The 23,692-nt window shown below is 40.0% G+C and overlaps 1 protein-coding gene across 3 annotated transcripts in view; it reads left to right on the top strand.

Moving 5' to 3' along the window:
- CHST15 (carbohydrate sulfotransferase 15) overlaps window positions 1-3,300 on the top strand; it is a 45,673-nt gene extending 42,373 nt beyond the window's left edge. For all 3 annotated transcript variants that reach the window (XM_084526542.1, XM_084526544.1, XM_084526543.1), the window contains 2 exons: window positions 1,218-1,365; window positions 2,670-3,300. In XM_084526542.1, the coding sequence (XP_084382668.1) occupies window positions 1,218-1,365; window positions 2,670-2,860 (339 nt within the window). In that variant the 3' untranslated portion in view covers window positions 2,861-3,300. The remainder of the gene's footprint in view (window positions 1-1,217; window positions 1,366-2,669) is intronic.
- The last annotated feature ends 20,392 nt before the right edge of the window (window positions 3,301-23,692 follow it).

Below are 23,692 nucleotides of genomic sequence, written 5' to 3'. Positions count from 1 at the left end.
GTGCAGGATGAATCTTATGGAAGTGCACTGAATCTTATGGAAGAAGATGACATGTTTTGGAAGAAGTCAGTAAAATGTGCTATATAGGGTAGGAAATCAAGGTTCCTGAAGAAAACTGAAAAGTAATGGGACAGATTAGTTAAAACTCCTGTTTCTGGTGAAAAGTTTTAAAGAAAGATTCTAGGCCTGTCTGGGGAAAGCACTGCACTGCCAACATGTACCGTGCAGCTGAGAATGGAGTTTCACTCACCTTTATCAGAAGAAAAAAGTGAAACCCAGTGCTGAGTTATGTGTTTCCCCAGAGTTCAGTGAAACCGGATACTAGCTAAGATAATCACATTTTTAATCAAATAAGAGTTCAAATTCTTGTACAGCACGTATGTAAAGAAGTCTACTAAATATGGAGGCTTATTGTAAAAAGCAGTCAAAGGCACATCAGAATCTCACATCATGATAACAGTCGCTTAGCAATAATCCAAAAATTGGCTTATTTGGGGGGAATTTAGGTAGTTTAGGTACATGAGTCCGAGTAAGAAACTAAAGAGACTTGTTATCTGTCTTCAGTACTGTGGTAATGAGACTAAAGTTGTTAAGTCTCTTTTATGAAAGACACTTATGACTTGGGATTCATGTTTCTGTCTTTTGTGCCTGAGCGGTTTTAGAAAATTATAAGCACAGTCAGAGGCTGGACTTTGATATTGCAACTTATCTAAAGTTTAGGAGGTTGGAGGGAAACAGGTCAGGACAGGATTTTCCCACCCTTCCTCCTCCTCTCTGGTTTGCACAACCTGATGCTTTCAGCGTGTGCTCAGCTGACACACCACAAATGCTGACGAGCAGCCACTGCTGCAGCCTAGATTTAGATCTAGAGATCACAATCAGAAGCCACTGAGCTTCTAGGAGGCAACGCTGTTACGCAGAGCTGCAGCTGATTCAGCAAATGCTGCAGGAAGGAGTGCGTGGTCAGGTCCTTCATGAAATGTTTCCACTCGTAGATAGGCCATTTGCAAAGATTTACATAAGCTTCACTGAAAGCAAGAGTAAGATTAATTTTTTTCATATGTTTTCTTGTCATAGTCCTTCCAGAGAACATATTTGGGACTTTTGCCCAGAAGACATATGTGAATATTGGTTTGTTTTTGCTCAAAGTGATGTAAATTAATTAGATTTTCATACTTTTTTTTTTTTTTTTTTTTTTTTTTTTTTTCTACTTATAGGTAAGGTTGCAGGTTGGGCTTTATGTTGTCTATCTTTTGGACTGGCTGACTGTTTTTGACAAAGATCAGATACTTGTTCTCCGCTTAGAGGATCATGCTTCAAATGTGAAATACACCATGCACATGGTGTTCCAGTTTCTGGATCTCGGTAGGTGTCCTCTGGCTGTTCTGAGATAAGTACAAAAAATCATTATTATCCTTCTTAGGTCATTTTTGCGATATTAGCAGACAAAACAAAAGCATGTGAATCAGTCTTGAAGGATTCATTAATCTTGTTGCCTTGAGTCAAGCAAAATTAAAATTCCCAAATTCCCATAGAACGGTTGGTGTTAGAAGAATTTAATAAAAGTATATTAAAAAAAAAATAATATATTAAAACCTTTCACATTGTAGGGATATATCTTATCAGACAGAAGCCAGTCCTGCTTCTGAAGGCAGTGAGGGCTTGTTTGTCATGGGCTTACATAGGTGCAAGAGCTATCCCACGCAATTCAAACAGCTTCAAGTGTTACCAGGTTGTGAATGCTGTTGCCAGCTAAAACTGATCCAGCATCTAAATGTGGGTATGTTGAAAGGTTGTGTTTTTAGCTGGGGAGAAGGGGAAAACTGTGTTTTTGCTGTGTTGACTGAGACATCTGTTGCTAATTCTTGGAGAAATGCTGGCAGACAAACTGTTGCCCAATGTTGATTTGACAGTAGCAAGAGGATGAAAACGTGGCTGCAAAATAGTCTGACTGGTCCAAACGCTGGTCTAGATGATGAGAAAGTTTGAATGTGGCAGATTGAACAGATGAAGAGCTTGGCATCTTCTTCCTGAAGATGGTTTATGCTGGAAAAGTCTGTGGGTGCTTATCTTTCTGAAGTACGTTGTCAAGGGCTAAGATTTACGCCTGCAATATCTGTGTTACGTGTATATATATCCATATATATCACTCTACCTGGGCATCACTTTGATCCCACTGACAACCTCAGAAACAGGCAAAAAAAAAAAAAAAAAAAAAAAAGGAGGGGGTGGGGGTGGGGCTTGTATAACCCATGAGCGAGTCTAATGGAGTTTCTACTAGGGAGCAGACAACTCACATCATTAAATGAAATAACAGTAAAAGAAAAAAAAAAAAAGAAAGAATTTTGATTCCAAAATGGACAGAATGGACAGGGAGTATATTCAGTGTCAGCGTTATTTTCTGAAAACAAATCTTTTCCTCTAGAAGTGACTTATGGTGTTTGTTTTACAGATGATTAATTAATATGAGAGAGAAACATATTTCCATATTTACCAAAAATGATTCATTTCACTAATCTAAACCTGTATTCAATATTCTGAAACACTGTCTGTGCTAACAAAAATTCCATTTGTCTTCACTTGGCAAACCTTCCAACTTACTCATTTTTCTTCTTTAGCATGGGTATTTTGGGGGAAGAATGATAAGATAATATTCTATTTTTCCACAGGACCTCTAAGTGAGAAACAAGAAGCTCTGATTACAAAGAGTCCTGCATCAAACACTAGACGACCTGAAGACAGAAGCCTGGGACCTATGCTACCAACAACAAAGGCAATTTTAAGAGATTTCTACAGGCCTTTTAATACAAAACTGGCACAAGTTCTTTTTGATGATGCTTTTTTATGGAAAAGGACATAATATGTAAATTTAGTGCCACAAATACAGTGCTTAAAGGAGTTTTTATTTTTTTAAATTCTATTTTTGTGCGTGGATATTTACATTTTTCCCATTCCAAAGAGAAGCCGATTGATGAGATGAGACTCTCACCTTCAGTCAGCACACTTCATGACAGTTATATCACATTTTCCTTGTAAGAATGTAAAGCATCTTGCTTATGAGTTTCTTGCAACTTCTTTTGCCCCAGCAGAAGTGTAGGATGGAAAAGCACTAGGCTATGTCTTACACTCTCGGCTGGGATGTAGAAGTTTAACCTTCTCTAAGATGCTGCAACATGGAATTAGCATCAATTTCTTACAATTACACTTATAATCTCATTTTCAATATATATTATTCATTCATTTTTTCAAACTATCAGTGTCATGTAGTCATTAAATTTTTTAAGTGAATTCAACCAAAAATTTTGTTTCTTTTTGTCAGCATGTTCACAAATAGTCTTCTCTCACACTAAGGTTTCTATGTCTCCTTAATTCTGAAAGTAACTTTAATAGATAATTGCATTCACATAAATTTCAAAGTCTAATTTATGTCTTCAGTATAAATAGGCTTTCCCAGCCCCAAAATCAAAAGAAATTTTATATTCACATATGAATGGATGACGGAAATTTAAACAACAGTCCACATTCAATGTTTAGTGTAACAAATCCATTTGCCTTCCATATTTTGTTCATGTAAACACAAACATGTATCATCTATTCATATCATTCACATTTTCCTAGGAAACCACTATCGGGCTTGATGTAAAGTCAATGCTGGCCATAGAGAGCTTTTATGGAGTTTTCTCTTTGGTCCTACACAAGTGCTCTACTCCATTGCAAAAAGTATGCATTTTTAAATCATTACGAAATCTGGTCATTAAATGCATTAATGGACAGGATACACCATGTCATGTATCATTATGGAAAGGATATGTTAAATAATGAACTAGTTGCACACTGTGTACATCTAGTTTAAAAAAGGCTTGAAAATAAAGACTTGAGGAAAAGCTATTATAAGGATGGTGGAGAAACTTTGGATTCAGTTTGGAGTCTGGAATGCCTAAAATAAGAAATTTAGGTAAGCTGTTCTGGACAACTAGAACTGTTTAGCTCTGGTTCAGAAATGTTTATAGATCAAAACTTCTTAGAGGAGTGAGAATGGATTTTTTTTTTTTATCAGTCTAAAAAAAAGTATTATGGCAACATGAATCAGAAAGTCAGAATCAATTCACCACTAAAATTTTCACTCTATATTTTATTTATACTACACATTTCTGCTAGCTGTTCTCTGAATTAGAATCAACGCCACATGGCCAGTAAAACTATATGGAAATTTTATTAAACATAACTGCTATGGACACACATTTCTGTATTTCTGTTTAGTTGCCAGCTACAACCATGATCTGATACTATCTTAACCAACCCTAAATGCTAATGAGTGTCGTTTTCATTTAGTGTGAACATCAATTCCCTGAACAAATCATATGCACTAGTTTGGGCATGGTGCTGAACATGAATTTCACCAATGGCCAGGGAGATTCTCTATGTCCATTGCCTACTTGTACAATGTAAATTAGAACATGCCTCAAGGTCAAAATTTCTGCCCTAGGTTGAATCAGCCCCAGCACATTGCTAGACCACAATCTTGCCTAGTTATGGCTCACAGGAAGGGGAAAGGTTGAGGGTTCCCTATGCAAAGGAGGACAGTGATGGCATCTCAAGCAAGGACAGGTTCAACATAGAGCCGTTGGTGCTCTGAATGTCACCATAGCATGTATAGAACACTAACACAGGGGGAAGGAGCTATAGTTATTGATGATCTGTAAGGCCTGTGGTTCTTCCAAAAGTGAAGTTTCCAATGAGGTTGCTTTTATGTCTTCATCTCTTTCATAAGCTCCAGAACATGATCTCATGATTTAAGGAACCACCTTACGACACTGTGTTATTGAAAGGCTAAATATTAAAAAGTAGAAAATTAAAGAGGGCATCTCTTGGGAGGTTTAGGGGGCAGGGATGGAGGTGGTGGTGGTAAGGATTTTGCTGTCTGGTACAGACTGGAAAAAAATATTGAACTGGTGACTCAGAATAGCGTTTGATCTTCCTGAGTAATGGTGGGTGTCAGACCCCTCCTCTGCAGCCAGAGCAAAGTACCACTGCCATTCAGTGGCTTCACTCTGGCCTCACAGCAAATCTCTACACGTGACAAGGCTCATCCAAAAATTTTCCAGTCTCTTTACCTTCCTGTTGACAGTTCTAGACGTGAAAGAATATGATATTATTGTTGTTATGTGCTGTAGCCTTGACTTGTCCTACATCCCAAGAGCAGTAATTTGCCAAGAATTTAAACTTACTATCAAGACAATATGTTTTCGTGTTTGCCAAAGTGTAGCAGTGGCTCTTTGCACAGAGCTCAGAAAATGTGTGCTTCATTCCCTATTTACTCTTATCTCTGCTGAACTAAAGTAATCAGGCGAGGATGCAGCTTTCCTGAGCCCAAAGGCACTGAGGAAAGGGTCGTTACCAAATGTTCTTGCTGCTACTGCAGAAGAATGCAAAATGTGCTTTCTGTAAGACCTTGCATGCTCGGGCCAAGCACGTTGGCTGGCTGGAAGACGCGCAGTGAAAACAAAGGCTCTCCTGCTAAGAAAAACAGGCACTGATTTACAAAGAAAATGATACGCTGTTATCTGCTGAGTCCAGAGCACAGGCTTGTATGCCTCAGCTAAACAAACTGAAAACAAGCAGCGGGGTTCTCACAGATCTGAATACAACTTTCTGCTAAGAAATTAATCCATCTTCCAACCAACGCTCTTTTATTATAGACGAGGCACAAATGTGGTGCAAAAAGGTAATAGATATCTCCCAACAGATAGCCCTGCCACGGGCAAGCCCAACCAGGATTTTCTGAGCAGTAGTTTTCTAACAGAAACGCTTGTGTTGCAGTACCATCTTGTGGCTAACGTGTGCCATAGGTTGTGGGTTTGACATTTTTTTTTTCTTTGAAAAAGGAAAAGGCAGGTTGAAAAAAAAAATCCAGTTCTTTTCGTATGTCCACAGGGCATCAAATGCCCAGATTTTCTGGCTCCATTTATTGTAGCAGTGCTTCTAAGTATTAATACATGCATATCATTGCCATTAATACACTTGCCAGACTGCTGTCCTGAGAATCCTGGCTTACAGAGGTACTGCTACAGACTTTGATCCACGCTTCTCTCTGGACCAGCTCTCTGGCACGGCCTCTGTCAAGGGAAGGATGTCAGTAGCAGCAGAGGCTTGAGAGATTTCGGCAGTGTCATGCTGGGGACCCCTGCTTTTAAGTCACGGCTCCCGTGGAAACTCTGCCTGCTCTCTGTGCTGCCTCCATCAACTGAAAGGCCCTTAGAATGATTGTCAGAGTGGCAGGGGCTTAATGGAGTTCGAGGCTGAAATCTGCCGTTGAAAATTAGAGTCCTGCTGCGTACACACTAAGCCCCAATTAACAGAAAATAATGTTTTAAAGAGGCACAAATAGCAATCAACGTATTGCATTTCACAGGAAGGAAATGCTTCCTGTCCCTCACCCTCACAGCTTCTGAGCACCACTTGCTGAGCAAAAAAAAAGCCTGTATAGGGCAGTGAGATGGTTAATGGCTCTGGGGCTGGGACACTAACTGCACTGCCTGGCACAGGATGCTCACACCAGAGCAGAAGGACCATGGGGACAGCGGGGGTCCCCAGCCCCTCCTGCTCCCCAGGTACATCCATCTGACGTGCATGATCTAGAGGAAGAATGCTGAAAATATAACTCTAAGAGCTTTAAAATTGACATTTAGTCATTGAAGTAGCAGTTGCTGGGGTAACAACTCATTGCATGGCAGTGGTGGCATTGCAAGTAGCATCTTCCCCAAGGAAAACACAGGCAAGCTATCATTAAGCCATTCACTATTAAAACAGAGTGCAGACTAATTCACAGTTATTTCCTCCATCTGGCTGTAGCGCACACACTTAGAAAATGATCTCTTCTTCTACTTTAATAATGAATGGGAATGAGCAAAGGGAAGGGTTGAGCTTGCACTCAGAGCATTGCAGTAGAAGGAAAAACTCATCCTGGGAGCAGCTCCTAAAACTTTCTTTATTTCAGGCTACAGGGGCCTAAACCACAGATGACTTGCAAATAATGTGAGCTTTAGCTTTTGATAAATCTAAAACCAGCACATCCCAATTATCAAATATTTTACATTTTATATTTTAAATTTCCCAGAGGCCAAAGGCTGTCTTGTGTAACAAGACCTTATTCACCAGTGATGCTCACAGCACAGCCAACCAAGCTGGGTCTTTTCCCCCAATTTTTGAACCAAGGACCAAAAGATGCGACACAACAGTTGCAGGAAGGTATAGGATGGGGAGACATAGGAAAGAAGTCTTGCAGTTGAGTCAAATGAAATCCTGGAGTGGTGAGAGAAATCGATTGTGCAAAATTGCACTGAAGAAAATAAAACCAAGCAAGGTAGCCAAAAAATAGAAGAAATTGGACAGAGAAATAAGCAGAAAGAGGAGAGACATGCAGCTGTCAGATGGAAAGGAAGAATTGATTTTTTGATCAGCTGAAAAGGCTTAGGACAAGAAAATAATGATATAACTTGGGGAAACCATGTTGCCTTGGCTGGAAAGGTATCAGCTGAGCTCACCAGGGACTGGGCTTTTTGTTTTGTGTTGTACTGGGAGATTTCACCTCAAGGTAAGGAGGGGTGGAGTGGGATCTGCAGAAAGGCTCTCACCTGCCTCTGGCTCGTAAAACAGCCACTCACTGCATTAATGCTTTGGAAGGAGCAAACTATACTAAAGGGAATAAAACAACTATATTATTACGGGGAAAGGGCCAACATAAAAACGGGAGCTATATGACTGGGCTAAAAAAATCTGAAAGGGGGCTAAATGCTGCATTTATAGCTAAGAAGAGGAAAGTGTTGGCATTAGGAGATTTTTTATTTTTATTTTTTTCTGTAATTTTCCCCTGGTCGTTTCACTAAGGTGCACAGTGGTACCGATCTGTACCCGCAGCATCGCTGGAGCTTGGGGGGGGGGGGGGAGTGGTCCCCCGGCACTGATTTTTGGGGGCTGTGGGAGCAGCAAGAAGCGGTGAGGCCGGCAGGACACCGCAAGAGGGCAGGGCATAGCTGGAAATTCAGCCGGCATGCCTGGGACAGCTGCGGCTCACAGCCTGCAGAAAGGGTTTAGCGGAGATTTCCCCACAATTGCACCGAGGGGCAGAGGGAAGGCGGCTCTCAACGCCACACAACACAAATGCATGCGTAATGCAACATAAATCGTATGTAACAGAGCTCACCCTAACCCAGCATAACACAAAGAGCACCTGGAGAATTAGGCAAAGGAAAAAAAAGGTGCACAGCTGGGCCATTTACACCCTGGAGTGTATTAACTGAGCGTGCCGTTGATGCTGGTTGTATCGTGGCATTGGCATTGCAATCCCCTTTCACCCTCTTGCGGGAGCCAGCCAGCACTGGGGTACCCAGCACATCTTCCAGGCTGCTCTGATCCATGCTGCCCAACACAAATCCCTTCTCAGAGCTCAACACGACCGATAAGGATTTTAAAGGTAATAAACAAAAAATCCTCTTTCTTATTGTGATGGGCAAACCTAAGCCCAGATTCTGTGAATTTATTATTTTGGTGCATTATTTACATACCCTATAGGAAAATATATCAGGAAAAAGAGATGAAAAATTCTTCACCACTAAGATATAGTTTTGTGGCAGTTGCACGCTAAACTGTCAGTTCAGTGTTTATTGAATCATTTAAAAATATTTTTAAATGCTGTGTTGCCTTATGTTAATATTATCAAACTGAGGGCAGCTGAAATATCTTCTGCCACAGCAGTACTACCAAAACATTGAAAATTTTCTTAGACTGAAAAAAAACACCTGCATTTAAGTAACACCTCTTAAACAGGGACACATGAGCCAATCCTTGAATCCCCGTGCAGCAGTGCTGCGTCATCTGGCCCAAGGTAAATCCTATAACACTTGTTCCCAACCCAAATCCACAGGAGTATGATGTGTGGCTTGATTCAACAGTTATGTTTCTCGAACTTGATAGCAAACCAAGCATATTTCTTTGCAGCAGGTGGTGCTGCAGAGCAGACCTGTTCTTGTATCTGTGGCTGAGCTTTTTAAAAACTGTGTTTGGAAAGTACTGAATATATACATTTACATTAAGCTGATTTTCAATAGTTTTCCGTTCTCCTCCTGTGTGTTACAGAAGTCTGTATTATTCAGTGAACACGCCAGTGGGTACGTGTTGCTGTGTAATTAAAGGCTGGGGGGCTGAGGCAGCGCAGCATGAGCTAACACAGGTATTTGAGACAGAACAATTCGGCAAGCAATCAAAATCCTAAGCTTTTGAGGCCAGAAGGTTCAAAGCACTTGGACTAGGCTACATGTACTAGCATGAACATGATAAAACCTCAGGAGGCAGAAGCCGTAGGTGTCTGGCACTGCAGGAGGCAGGCTTTGCTGCAGTTAAACTCCTGGCTGAGCCAGGGGATTGGGAATTTTAGCACCATGAAGTCCAGGAACTGAAGTGCTGGAGGACTGGAGGACTCGGGATAGTGAGCGATGAAAGGTTCCAGGGGCAGTCCCAAGGGGGTGGTTGAGAAACTGGGGCTGGTGCCAGCATGATTTGGTCCTTTGACTGTAAGGGGAGCTAAACAGTGTGAAATACTCTGGTCACTGCTCTCGTGGAAGGGATCTAAGAATTTTTACACATTAATTATTTAAAATTTGAAGTGCACTTGCCTGTGGGTGCTTAAAAACTGTTTCTGCCCTTAGGATCACTTTTCTGAAGAGTTCACATTGTTCACATTTTCTTTACTTTCATGAATTCTATACTGCACAAGGATTGGCTCCAGGTAATAAAATACCCAGCTCAGGGTTGTAGTCACCAAACCTATAGGAAGATTGTCTTACAGCTAATGCACCTACATGGGACTCAGACAATTTTAATGACTGTGTCTGCCTGTGGATGTGCAGGCTACCACACATAGCTCCAGATGGGATGGACAAAAGACAGACTTGGAGGGCCCTGTGTACAGACATAGGAAGGAATTCGCCTACTGCTAAGTACCAGCTTGTTACTTGCTTAACCACTTACTTTAATAAAACAAGGCAAAGGGGAATATGAGGAACCTAATTGATTAATATCCTGATATTTTTAAATACACAGAGTTTTTTACAAAGCTTTGTGAAGGCAGCAAAAAGCTGGCAGTTTCTAAAGCCAAGAACCAAGAAAATATTGGATTTTTATTTATTTATTTTTTTTTAAATAATTTTCTCTCATTAGAACTTGCACACAGTTAAAACAGATTGACACTGCCTTTCAAAAATAGATGTCTGCCATCTTGCTGGGGCTCTGAAAAAAAAAAAGAAAAAGGTGATTTTCTATATTAATAGTGCAGAAGACCAGAGAGCAATAAAGAGTGCAAAGCTGTGAAACAGTTTCCATAGCAAATACTAAATGTCAGGCTTCTAGATAGTATAGGCAGTGCTGTGATTAACAGCATCAGTTACCAGTACAGCACTTCAAGTTCTCTCTGTGACATATTAACATAGATGTAGGAGCTTTGAAAATCAGGTTATGTAGCATTTTAGGTCTGTTGATTGACATGATGTTATGATATCTACCATATGCTTAAGGGGAAAAAAAACAAAAACACACACACACAAAAAAAACAAAAAACCAACCAAACAAACAAACAAACAAAAAAAAAAAACACAGGACCTTATACTATATTGATAGTCTGTTCTTTTTGCACCACATTTTTGTTTAGCCATACAGGACTGGTTCTCCTAACATATTTGTCCTACTTTTCCCCAGAGCAACTGATTTCTAGACACATGTTGCAGATTTTCTGCTCTGCAGCTCACACAAGTCCCCAGAATAAGCCAAGCTGGTTCCTGGTTGTCCTCGACGCATTGTCACACTGGCCCAGTTTTAATGTGCAGATGTAACACAAATAACACAAGCTCAGGTTCACATGTTAAGCTGGTACACAAAACCATAGATGCCACCTGAATAAAATTTCAGTATAATGAATGTCTCCTAAATAAAGTGTAAATTGTCTTTAAACACTTATCATGATTACTGGGGCCAAAGGAGAGAGTGAACACTTGTGACAGCACCAGCACAGCTGTAGGACAGCCAAGCTGGACGCCTGGATGGTGACCTGGAATTGCTACCTCAAAGCACATTTTGATGCCAAAATCTTTTCCTGCACTCTGACCCAGCAGGATGAAGGTTAAAGTACAAATAATTTTCCTTTGAGTTATAATTTTTCAATTTTTTCTATGTTTAAGAGATGGAAAGTATATACATTGAGATACAAGCCCAGACAAGATAAATATATTCTCTGAATAAGTCACAAGAGGATACTTAGATGTACATGCAGTTCTGTTCAGAAGTTTAGAAATCATTTCACAAGCTCCAAAGTCAATTTGAATAGGACTGTAAGTGGCAGCAACACCTATTTCCGGTGTCTACAATCTTGTATTTATGATTTATTGAACATAGTTGGGAAAATATGTTTTCAGGTTGTTCCAGCACTGTGTATTGTTTGTGGAGCTGAAGGACTGTGCTTCTCCTCTGTATTGAAGCAATCTGGTTTATATGTAGGAACTCTTCACATTCTTGGGGTGTGCAAGGCAGCCTAAGAGAGGTGCAAAACCACCTTGCATCCTCCTGTGTGATGGGAACTGCACTCCTCTGAGGGAGATGGAGATGAAAGAAGAGGCATCACTTTCAGGCTGTTCCTCTACATCAGTCTTTTCTGTGCATTTTTTTTTTCTTGTTTGCCATGCTTTTGCACCTGCATGTTTTATGGCAGCCATGTAATAGTTAGCTGGGTTTCAAAGTACTCTTTCAAGAAGCAGCAGATCCAGAGCATGTCTGCCCAAGCCACAGCCCGGACTTACGCACTTCAAGCTGTTTTTTTCCCTCTCTGTTTTCATGCACCACAGATGAACTCCACAGCATAACCATGAGCTTATTTTTTCTCTGGTGGACCCAGCCTGTATCTCAGCCGTGGGGCTGCCCTGCGAGCTGCAGCCGTGCTGTGGAGCAGGGCTCTGTGCAGTGGAAGACCAGCGGGGCTGCTCAGCAAATGCAAGGCAGACCCTGCAGCAAGGGTTATGTCACTTGGTCTTAGGCCAGCAGCAGGGGGGACTGAAGGGCTTAATAGACCGAGGTCCTCACACTGTTGCTCTTCTCTTTGGAGCAAGGGGAAAGTATGCAAAACAAGAGCCAAAACCTGAGGAGAGTAGCTCTCCGGAGCTGTAAGGGATCTAGCATCAAACCTGTGATTTCTGCTCCAAAGTACATTTGCCTGCTGTCTCTCTCTGATTATTGTGTGTCCAGATCAACCCACGGAGAAGCATAGCTTTGTTACTTCAAAAGATTTCTTACTGGCTAGGGATTAAACAAAAATTCAGTCAGAATCACAAGACTATTTCAACTGCGACTGCTCGAACTCCACTCTGAAAATAAAGACCACACAAAATAACATTGCAGACTTTGCAATGAAAAATGAAAAGGTGTAATCCAGTCACAATAAAACAAGTAAAAGGGAAATTCATCTGTGTGCTGCCCCTATAGACACAAGCAGAGGCCAAATGCTGGGATCTGTAGAGCCTGTTCCTGCCCTCTCATAGATTTGTGCATACTGGGATTACCTCTGTAATTATGGCTCAGGAAATAATTCTACTGGAAATCTAGTGAAAGGAATAAAATCCACTTAGCTCCCTTATGACTGCAGGTTGGCAAAATGCAGAAGGCAAAGCCAGAGGGTGGATTTCTAAGGACTTGGAGCAGGATCTATGGTGTTCCCCCATTATCATCAACTTGGACGTTTTATATGCACAAGTCCTGTGCTTAGTGAGAGACTGTGCTGCTGCATTGCTTCCAAATAGCATGTGAATCCTTCCTGGGGATACACCCCAAATCTGCACCACAGATTATATGGGATGGTCACACAGGGAGAGCAGGACAACGTGAGGCCTTGCCAAAGTCATCTGTGGAGAGGCCAACAGAAGCTCCTGGGAAGCTCTCCAAAGCTCTAATCTGGGCCTCCTCTGTGTACTTCTTTTGGTAAAAAGCCCTTTTCTTTAATCCCTGCTGATGTTTAGGGTCAGGATGGCACAAGGCCTGATGTCTCGTCCTGTGGGGCCTCGTGCTTTGCAGGAACAGGAAGTCCCAGCGGTGGGAGGCGTCTCCCTGGTGCTGATCCTACCATGTGCTGAGAGAAGGACACAACTGAGCAGGCCCTGGGCAAACATATATGCATCCAACACATCTAATGGGGGCCATTTTTGAGGGGGAGAGGTACTGGGCCATAGCTGGAGCAAAATCCTGTTCTTCCGAGCCAGCTAGGCTGAGCAGAAAGCATCTGCTGCTGTCTCAGCCGTGTGAGTTGGCTGACATGGCCTGGTTTTAATCGGAGAGGTGCTTTCAGGTGAAATGTTGAGTCCTCCTTAGCCCTGCGAGAACACATCTGATCAAAATTTTATACAGCCTTGGGATCTTGGTGTTTTATAAACAAAGGTTTTCCAGAAGTGTAAATGAGAAAAGACTGGAGTTTCAGAAATTGCTCGTCAGGTGAAAAAATATAAAGGAAGAAAGAAAAGCATAGGAACTTACTGATTTGTTTGTATTTATTATTTGCTTCCATGGTGAAAATAACGTCTTTCCTTAATATGAAAAATAAAATAAAGCAGTAATTACTATTTGTGCTCTTTGCTTGTTTGTTTGTTTTTCAGTTTGTCTATATATAAAATCATTTTCAAAACCTACAAAATGTGTTTCAAGTCTTTAAGGAAAGAGTAAGATCTTTGGGCTGGTGTTCCCAAGGTACTCCATGGTCTTTTAAAATGGTTGGACAAGATGATCTCACAGGTCTTTTCCAACCTTAATAATTCTATGACTCTGAAAATCCTCAATTAATTTATATTAATTCTATCCATCCTGGATATCCTGTAATAGTTCAGATTATTGTCTCTGCTCTTTATTTCACCTGCAGTCACAGGTAGGGATGCTGGTGAAGAAGCAAGGCCTTGCAACACCAGTTGTGTTAACATGGAGTGGTAGAGGCAGCCCTACCTAGGTGTCCCACAGCCTCTGCACACACACAAGGGGTGATAATGGAATTTCCTAGCTTCTGAGGCTTTTTAATCACAGTGTTGTTTCAGTATGGGTTTGGGGTATCATAGAGCCATATTTTCCTTGGCAGGCAGTGATCCTGATCCAAAGATCATTGCCAGTTTGGGAAGAAAATGTATTAGTTTTAAAAGAACGAGATCCTTAATTCACTGGATAATCCACTGCTAATATCTAGTGGAGAGAGGCTGCTCCCCTCTTTGTTTCTGCTCTCATAATATTTAACAGGTACAGTTGCTCTCCCTGCAGCGGTACAACAGTTCCTGGCAATATTCAGAGCCCCTGATATTCTGTTACCGACTCAGCTACTTGGTGATCCTGGAAGTTATAGAGTGCTGAAAACTGGACCACTGCTTGGAAGTGTGCTTGCTTGCAAAGCCGGTGTGATTTCCATGTCCTGTTCCCTCCGAATCCCACTTGCTATTTGAAATACATCTGATTAGGATGTTAAATTGCTCTGATGTTAATGCACTCCAGGTGGTCCTACGCTGTTGGGAGCTAACGTGTTTCATCACAGAGAGACACCGCAGTAAGTGCTTACGAAATGGAAATACTGCAAAGGCTGCCAGTTGTCATTTGTTCAACAAGCAGAACGGTCAGCACTGATTACAATGCACCAGCGCACCTCCGGTGCAATCCCTGAACCACAAGCAGAGCCTCTGCAATAAATATAAATACAGCTGAGCACGGGCTGCCGAGACATAAATAGATAAAACCATCTGGTAAAAATTGACCTCACCTCCCTTACAAGAGCCCTTCTTAAAACTGAGGGTGGCTGCCAAATGCATGCTTGCTGCTTGTTCCTGTGCTATGAGACGGACGATGAATGTCATTTACCAACTGGAAGTGAATCCTTCTTGGTTCAGGGTTTGAGCATCAGTCATACCACACTTTTGGTAGTATGGTGGACCTCTGGCAGAAGTCTGGAAGCCAAAAAAGGGCTATGTGATACACAAGCTAGCCACAGGCTGTACGCTGTACCTGTTGCAATAGAAAGCCTGATGTTTTAACTTTTCCCTAAGATGCCTGTTGGCCACACCAAGTCTCTAGTCACTTTGCAGAAGACTGTTTTATGTAGCTATTGTGGATGAAGTGTTCCTCATACCTGTGTTAAAATATATATATCTATATTTTTGACTAAGATTTTCAAAGACATTTAGGTACCAAGGAGGATACTTGGGATTTCTAAGATGTACCAGGCAGGATAAAGAAATGAGTTTCCAATGTGTGGAGACCTAAGCAGCAAACAGATCTGACAGAGATTAAAAAAAAAAAAAAAAAAATTATGTGGAAAGTATGGAGCACTTCAGCCTTTCTCCTGGCTGAGAGTTGGATTGGAGAAGAAGGTCTACCTGGTAGAAGATTGGCTGGAGGATAAGGAGACAGAAACAGGCAATAAAAGGCTGAAGGACTCAGCACCTTGGGGCTGAAAGATGGCGTTAAGTAAAGCCTTTCAACCCTGCATCCCTGCATCCCCCCTTTTTTTTTTTAAAAAAAAAAAAAAAAAGATTAAAAATGAATGAATTGAACTGATTATTATTTTTTTTTTGGGGGGGGGGGGAGGGGAGGGGTGGAGTGGGTGATGGGGGAGGGAGAGCTCTTCTCTTATAAAAGCAATTCCTATTGTAAACTTCTGGATGACAGAAGGTGTTATACCAATATGCCCAATATCACTTCCCTTTAATGGACAGTGCACAGCATAATTTTAATGGCAAATTTATTATAAGAGTACTCTTCTCTACTAAATCTCATACCACAATCCTAAATACTGATCTATGTTTTCAGCCTCTAAAATAATCCTTTCCTTTCTCAAAGTACTAAAAATGTCTGCTTGAGAGAATAAGTGTCCAAACATTTTCAAACTGTTTTGCTGAATTGCTCAACTTGAAGATAATGTTTGCCGGAGTCACACTGGAAAGTCACATTTTGTCTACTAAATTTAAACTTCATTCCTCTGTTTGTTTGTAAGATACTCTTTTTTTTTTTTTTTTTTTTTGGCTTCAAACTGTTATATTACCTAACTACTACGGCTAACTGCTATATAAACTATTGTGCTAAAACTAAAAATGAACTAATAATGTTTATGTAACTGACCTCAGAATTGGGAGAACTTTCAAGCAAAGGGATGTGTTTCTACTCAAATTTCACCATTGGATAAATTTGTCACTGTTTTTGTCTTTGTAAAAATTACAGACAGGTTTAGTTTTCATAAGGAAGCAACTATTTCAGGTTAATATTGTCCCATTTAGATTTGGGCTTATTTGTGTTCAACTCTGTATTATCAGATTTTAAGATTCAACTTTTGCTGTTAAGAATCTTTTTTTTTTCCATCCATTGTGTTGTGCCTTTTCAGCAAGAAAAAGACATGTTCTGCATCAGTTTTTTTTTTTTTTTTTTTTTTTTTTTTTTATGTTACCATTAGTAAGAGACTTGCACTTTTATTTACAAAGACAATTTATTGTACTGTATCTACATGTTAAGTGGTTGCTAGGAAATCCAGTTTAATCCACTGCTTGTGAAAGAGAATCCATCTAGAATTTTAAATAGATGAAGCAAATGTGAATTATTTCTTTGTTTCTAAGTGCACTGCACACAGGTCCAAATTAAAAAAATGACTTTGAAAGATTTTTGGGGGACTGTTGATTCTAGATTGATTCCATCTATCCATTCAAACTACTGGATTTTATTAATGCTATCAAGTAGAAGGCTGTTGTCTCTTACTGATCCTCTGCTCCTAGCAGTCTTTACTGTCATGCACCACATCCAGGTTTGTATGTGAAAATCCAGGAAGGTATTTTAATTTCCACAAGAGACATGTTTCAGCAGGACATCTTATTTGGCAAAAATACTGCTTCATACCTCTGATAAATATCAGTTTTACTGATCACTGTGGAGATCTCTGCTCTTGGGCCATAGTGTGTCTCATACCCATGCAAGAAAACAGAAGATTTCAAAAAAACATTCAGTCACACAAGAAATCCTGTACTTTTGGTTAATTCAGGTTTAATTAAAAGAATAAATACTGTATATTGCATGTGCACTGCTGGTAATCCCATGTATTGAAAAATGCGAATCCAATCCCATGAAATGTGAGATTAATTAAAATAAAACATTTGGGCTTTTTCTGCGGCTTGCGTTTTGATCCACAGGTTTCCTATTTCATCTTCATGTTTGCCTTCCCGGCCATGTGGGCTAGAAACTAACTTTTTAAGGGAAAGTTGAGACTCTAGCACACTAAATAAGTTTAGCTGGTGGGCCTCTAAAGAAAATATTCATTACCAGCTGACTCGTAATAACATCTTTCAGCAGCTGCACGGCGTGTGCGGTGTTCTCCATGTGCTGGCTCAAGTGCTGGGCGCACGTTGCTCTCGGGCAGCTGGCTGATCTCCAGCCCTCTGCCAGGGTCAAGGCAAACACTGAAAGCCTGCACGGGGATTGCAAGTGAGCGCGTGGACCCTGTTAGTGCTGCAGGTGAGTTGGTTGCTCTACGAGTAGTGTTCCCACAGCTTTGGGAACTCATGTTTTTCAAAAGTCAAGAATTTGCATTCATCTGCTTATGCTTTTGACCTTAAAACAATGCCTTTCTATGCTTTTGCCATGACAAACACTATACAAATAAAAATGCATTTTTTTTCTAACACCTGAGACTGTTAGGAAATACCAAATCTATGGTGACTTAAACAAGGAGGAACTGCCTACATAAGAAAACAAAGCAGGCCTTGAACCAATTAGCACAGCATGATTTCATTTAATATATTTATTATGGTTTCTATTAAAGAGCCATTGCTTGCCTAGTTACATAATGCTATCATTTTGATAGACTGTAACGCTCTTTATAAAATATGATATTATTTTGGCTCATGATTCCAAGAACAAATTTTTCACTTAATTTCTGCTAAGTTTAAGGAAGCAGAATGAAGCTGGTACTGACAGTCTAGAAAGAAAGGGGTAAAAAATTTGTATAACAGTACTCGTGTACTAGCTGTCCAGGTGAAGTGAAGTGTGTGGGGAAGACATAGGCACATTTCCAGTTGCCATCACATTGGCTTGGACACCACTAAAAGAAGAAATGGAACACATAGACAAATCAAACAACTTTCCTGCTGCTCAGGGTCTGCCATGGAGCCCAGGAGGGGTCCTGCAGCTGTTTTCTCTTCACACTTTGTCTCACTCCATGTGGAACAAGCTCTTCACCTCTCAGCAAGAGTGGATTTCAGTGAAGGATGGATATTTTCCAACACTAGCTGATTTCATTGAAGAAAAATTCCCTTTGTTGTGGTTGGATCTTGCAATGAGGCAATTTTCTCCAGGCTGCAAAGGTGACTGTAGTGCATTGTCCTGCAATGATAGGCTAGGTTTTCTTTAGACTCTTACAGTAACTTCCCAGACCCTCAGACGATCTAAATGAAGCACCATCCAGGGAGCTTCAAACCATTAAAATCTAAACCTTCCCTTTAATCACCTCATGTTGCTGTCACAGCTCCTTTGCTAGTGCCCTGAGGCAGTTTCCTGAAGGATGCAGGAGCTGAGGAGTGACTTGCTGAGAGTCTGAGAGCAGAATATTTAGTTATCTAAATTGGCATTGCTGAAGTGATATCAATGTACATGCACAGTTTTATGTCATCTGGAGATCAAGGTCTGGAAATGTTTCCATGTCTTAAAAAAAACCACAATACATAGCTTATTGTGCTCTTTCCCTTCTCTTCCTCTTTCCTCATACTCTTCTTTATTTATCCCAATGTTTTGTTCCACCTTCCCCTCCTTTTGACACTATTTTCTATACAAATTCTATTTTTTGTTTGTTTTGTACTGCTACTTATAATCTCACCACACGGATTTCCATATATGCTACTAGATGACATACCACATGCATCTCTAAACCCTGGCTTTAGAACACAAAAGCACAAAGTTGTAAGTTTGGTTAAAACTTTCAAAATTTGATATAAAAATTACAGGAGGAGATCAAAAAGTAAACAAACAAACAAAAAAATAAAAACAACAGGAGTGCAAGAAATTGCATTTCAACACATCATTCTGAAATCTCTCGTCTCTTTGCCATGCATCATGGTTGAACCTTTTGCCAAGACCTTATTCAAAATGGTCTTCTGTGGATCTCACCTCTATGCAGATCAATCTGAAAACAAGAGCAGGTATTAAAGTTTGTGTTCCTGTTGAATGTAGGACCAATTTCACTGATTTCAATGGTATTACTTGAGCAATAAGCTACTACTTCGTATAAAAGAAAGAAAGAAAAAAAAAAAAAAGAAAGAGAGAAAGAGAGAAAGAGAGAAAGAGAGAAAGAGAGAAAGAGAGAGAGAGAGAGAGAGAGAGAAAGAAAGAAAGAAAGAAAGAAAGAAAGAAAGAAAGAAAGAAAGAAAGAAAGAAAGAAAGAAAGAAAAGGAAAATTTCAATTCTACAGTCTGAAGTCTATTTTCCAATGAAAAATACTTTTAATGTCTAATGTTATTCTCCTTGATACCTGACAGTGCTATATAGTCATTATTACTGAGAAATAGTTCATTTAAGTCACCACAAAATCACAAATGTCTTCACATTTGAGATTTTTTGTTGTTCAGGACAAGGAGTATACCCACAAGCTCCTGAGTTTTGAATACACAAGTTCTTGCCCTTCTCAATCTAAGCTAGTTAAAAAGAACTATGGACTTTTCAAGATATTGCCTCTGGAAATTCCTGTGATAGTTACTGCACATGACATTACCACAGTCTTGTAACTGTTAATTGTTTTAAAAAATAGGATAAAGACTATATTCCTGACACACAACCAACTAGAAAATTACCCTTTTGTTAATGTTCTAACCTGAGAAGAAAAAACTTTGACTCAAGACTCATTAGAACATTAAGAAATATAATGGGATCTTTCCTTCTTTTTAATTTTCTCTTTCCTTCAGTAATAATAATAATAATAATAATAACGTAAGGTTAGCCATTTATAAACCTGAATATATTTTCTTGATTGTAATATAATGACTTTGCTTAGATTGCCTGGAGTCAACGAGGCATCTATTCTTCTAGTTTTTGTATGAGCAAAGAGCTTTTTTTTTTGCTTTTTTTTTTTTTCTTCCCCCCGTTAATCTGAAAAATTGATTCATTTTTCTTCTTTTCAAATGAAAGCCCTATCCAGGTTAAGTCAACGAGATGTTCTACTTACTGCAGCACTGCCATATGCACACCATGTCCAATGTGCTTGATGTGTACCGTGTGCTACACAGCAGATACAGCATGGGGAAGTGGTAACTGAGATGTCAGACAACAAACTGTCATAGGTCTTGCATCTTTGGTGACACGTGAGCTTGGTGTTGAGTGAAATCATGGACTTATTCTTCGGCAGACAGCTTCTTCTGCTGGGGACCACATGACGATGGTAATGGGTTCCAAATGAAGGAAGGCTTTGGGGTAGGTCATCACCTCTGCTCCACAAAACTTGAACTCTGTGGGCACCACCATGAACTCTTCCCAAGAAACCTTCACAAAGGCCAAGTATGCATTTCCTCAGCAAGATAGTCAAAGCTGTACAGATTGATGAGTGCTGCTGAAGTCTCTGCTGGGCTGATCTTGCTTGTTTTTCTTTATTTAATTTAAATAATGTATTTGGATGTGCTCTTGTTACTGGAACAACTTCTGGAAAGCATATGATGACTGCAAGCAGTAAAACATACTTTATTGATATACCATGGGTGATTACCAAGACTTGGTTGGAAATTTGGAAAAATCTGTTCTTATTTAAATATAATAAACAACACAGGCTTGAGAATTGCAAAAATTGTTGAATAATATTTCTCTCTCTGAGGAGATTTGTCTGAAATGCATTTGTTCATGTTGATAGATATGAAGAATAACCTCATGCAAGTTGCACTGGAGAAAAATGAGTGTAGGAGGAAAAATAAGGAAAGGAATCTGAAGCAGAAACCACAGTTTTATGGTATACGAAAAAAAGGAAGTATTGTTGCAACTTTTAAGGGAAATGTATTTATCACACTGACATTTTAAGGCTGTAGTTGGGGGTGCTTTGAGAATAAACATTATTATACAAAGAAAAAGGAATCTGTAAGGTCCTGACGAAAGTAGATGCCAGAGACTTGATTCATTGCCTCAAGCAATTATTTCATGTAAACAGAAGCCCCCAAACCCACTCCTACATACTACTGAATATGTTCACTGTTTTGTTTTGTCAGTTGTTGAAAGTCATATTGCAGTTTGTTTAAAGAAAAAGCTTTTTGTTTCAGAAAACATATTCACCAGGAAACCACAAGAGACCAGTCTGTACAGCAGAACGTACTACAAACAGATCTAGGGTAATCCTTACCCTGAGAATATGAGGGTAAAAAAAAAAAATACATTTTCCGATGTATGAAGTTTCTGGGTTCCTTGGATATATTGTGTGAGGAAGCCACAATGGTTTTAGTTTCTGAAATAAAAACAGAGTTCCTTAAGGAAAGAAAGGTTTCTATTAATTTTGGTTCTTTTGGGTGTCTCCTGGGGGTGTTATTTATTCTTTCTGTTGCTGGATCCACACCAACAGTGTTTGAATTCACTGATATTTTCACACAAAATGTACCTAACATTTCTGAGAACTCTAAAGATGTCACAAATATACTGGTGATTTTTTCTTGGGATTTGAGATATTTTTGTCTCCCTACCCTTAATATTTAAATTCACCTGCTCTGTGAGATATGCCATATACATTTCAGACCTGTTGTTTACCACTTAGTGGTGATGATAAAGAAGGTTCATCAGCCAGAGATGTCCAACTCCTCAAAAAGAACAGTAAATAGGACAACTTAGCTTCGATTACCCTGTTCTATCTTGGCAACAGTTTGAATACTTCTGGTTTGGTATTTTTCCAAAAAGTCAAAATTGTCCAGACACGCTAATAAAAAGTTGAGAACAATATATTTCATTTCTAGCTAGAGCAGATCAGGAAATATTCTTGCATTTATTTTTCTTGTCTAAGTCCCAAACAGCCCTGTGTTTTGCTTGCATGAGACTGAAGTCAGACAAAGAATGAAAAGCAGCCAAATATTGAATAAATATTTCTCAGGGAAGGTGACCATGATAGTTCATCCGTGATAACTCCCTGGGTAACTCTCCTTCTACACTAAGGGGAATACTTTTTGTTTCACAATACTTTTCTAGTATTAATATATTAAAAAATCATTAAAGAGTCAGTGAATTTTAGATTTCATTGTAAAAAATTGCTTTTTTACAACTCTATCAAAATTCCATAATTGCTAAAGGAGTCTTAAATACTCTCCATTCAGCTGAAAATAGAGTTGTTTGAATATTATTTTTTTTTTTGCAGTTAAGATATGATTTTTGCTAATAAGTGGATGCTTCTGTCAAAATATTTCAGCAGCTTTCTCTCTTTCTTTAAAATTGGCTCAAGATCCAAAAAGAAAACTGTGTGCCATGGGCTGCATGGTATATAACCAGGGACAGCATTCTTCCAGTTTATCATACCACTGAAGCACTTTTATTAGAGTATAAGATACAGTCAGGCAAAAAGAACTTTATTTTGATGTTAAAAAAAAAAAAAAAGCCCACAGCAATTGGGACAGGTAACCCAGATCAGGAGACAATGACGTAATTGAAAACATTTTATTTTTACTCATTATCCCCTTATTTTGGAAAATTCATCCCCGTTGGAAAAATTTGGCGAATTCCATAGTTAAAGCATTTTAACGGGAAGAGAAGATAATGGAGAATAGAAGGGCAAAAATCCTTCATCTAATCCTTATTCACCAACAGAAATGCTTATTGCCTCATATGACCACACTTTCATGCCACATGGCTTGGCAAGATCACAGCCTTTCTCACCATCCACATCAAACATCAAAGAACATAAATGATGCCAGCACACATGGTCTCCCTCTCCATCATTGCCATCTGCGTGGAGATCATGCACTTGGATGGGTGATGGGAGACCCTGCTTCATTACACTTTGGGGTCACAAGTGAACATGCCACGAGTCTGAGAACTGCTGTGAGTGGTAAAACCATCCGGTCTTAGCTGAATCCCTGTCCTGTCCTGCAGCGTGGGAGAGGTGAGACGTGGTGTGGCACAGTGGGATGCTGCTGAAGTCCCACATTTCCTCCAGCTGCCAACAGACTTGGGACTGCTCCCCATTGCTCATCAGCTGAGCAGGAATGAAAATCACACCTTGGAAATCTGGGGAATTTTCACAAATCATGAGGAAGGAGGAATAAAGACATTGGGCAAAAACTAAGGTGGCTGCTGACAATAACCACAGCAGCACGAGGCTGGCAGTGGCTGTAAAGGAAGATTTCCTGCACATTGCAAAACCTACACCACTTTGACAGAGGTTGCTATTTTATTTCACACTAGCTGATGCTAGATGGTCCCTGGGGCCCGCTAGGTCTCCAAGTTGGTGAGCTCATGATACTTTCAATAATCAGAAGGTATTCCTACATGGCTGCACTAATAGACAGACTGACAGGATCTACCTGCAGGGAAGAAATTGCTCTGAAACCATAACAGCAGCGTTGAGGGATTGATGGGGTGAGGTGCTGGGTTTTCACAACTCCCTGTGGGTAGGATTGCTCTGTGCTAGTGCAGGAGGATCAGTGGGCAGAGA

This window comes from Aythya ferina, assembly GCF_964211825.1.
Source record: "Aythya ferina genome assembly, chromosome: 7".
NCBI classification, from domain to species: Eukaryota; Metazoa; Chordata; class Aves; order Anseriformes; family Anatidae; genus Aythya; species Aythya ferina.
The sequence above is the reverse complement of the archived record's forward strand: the minus strand, read 5'-3'. Positions and strand labels throughout refer to the sequence as shown.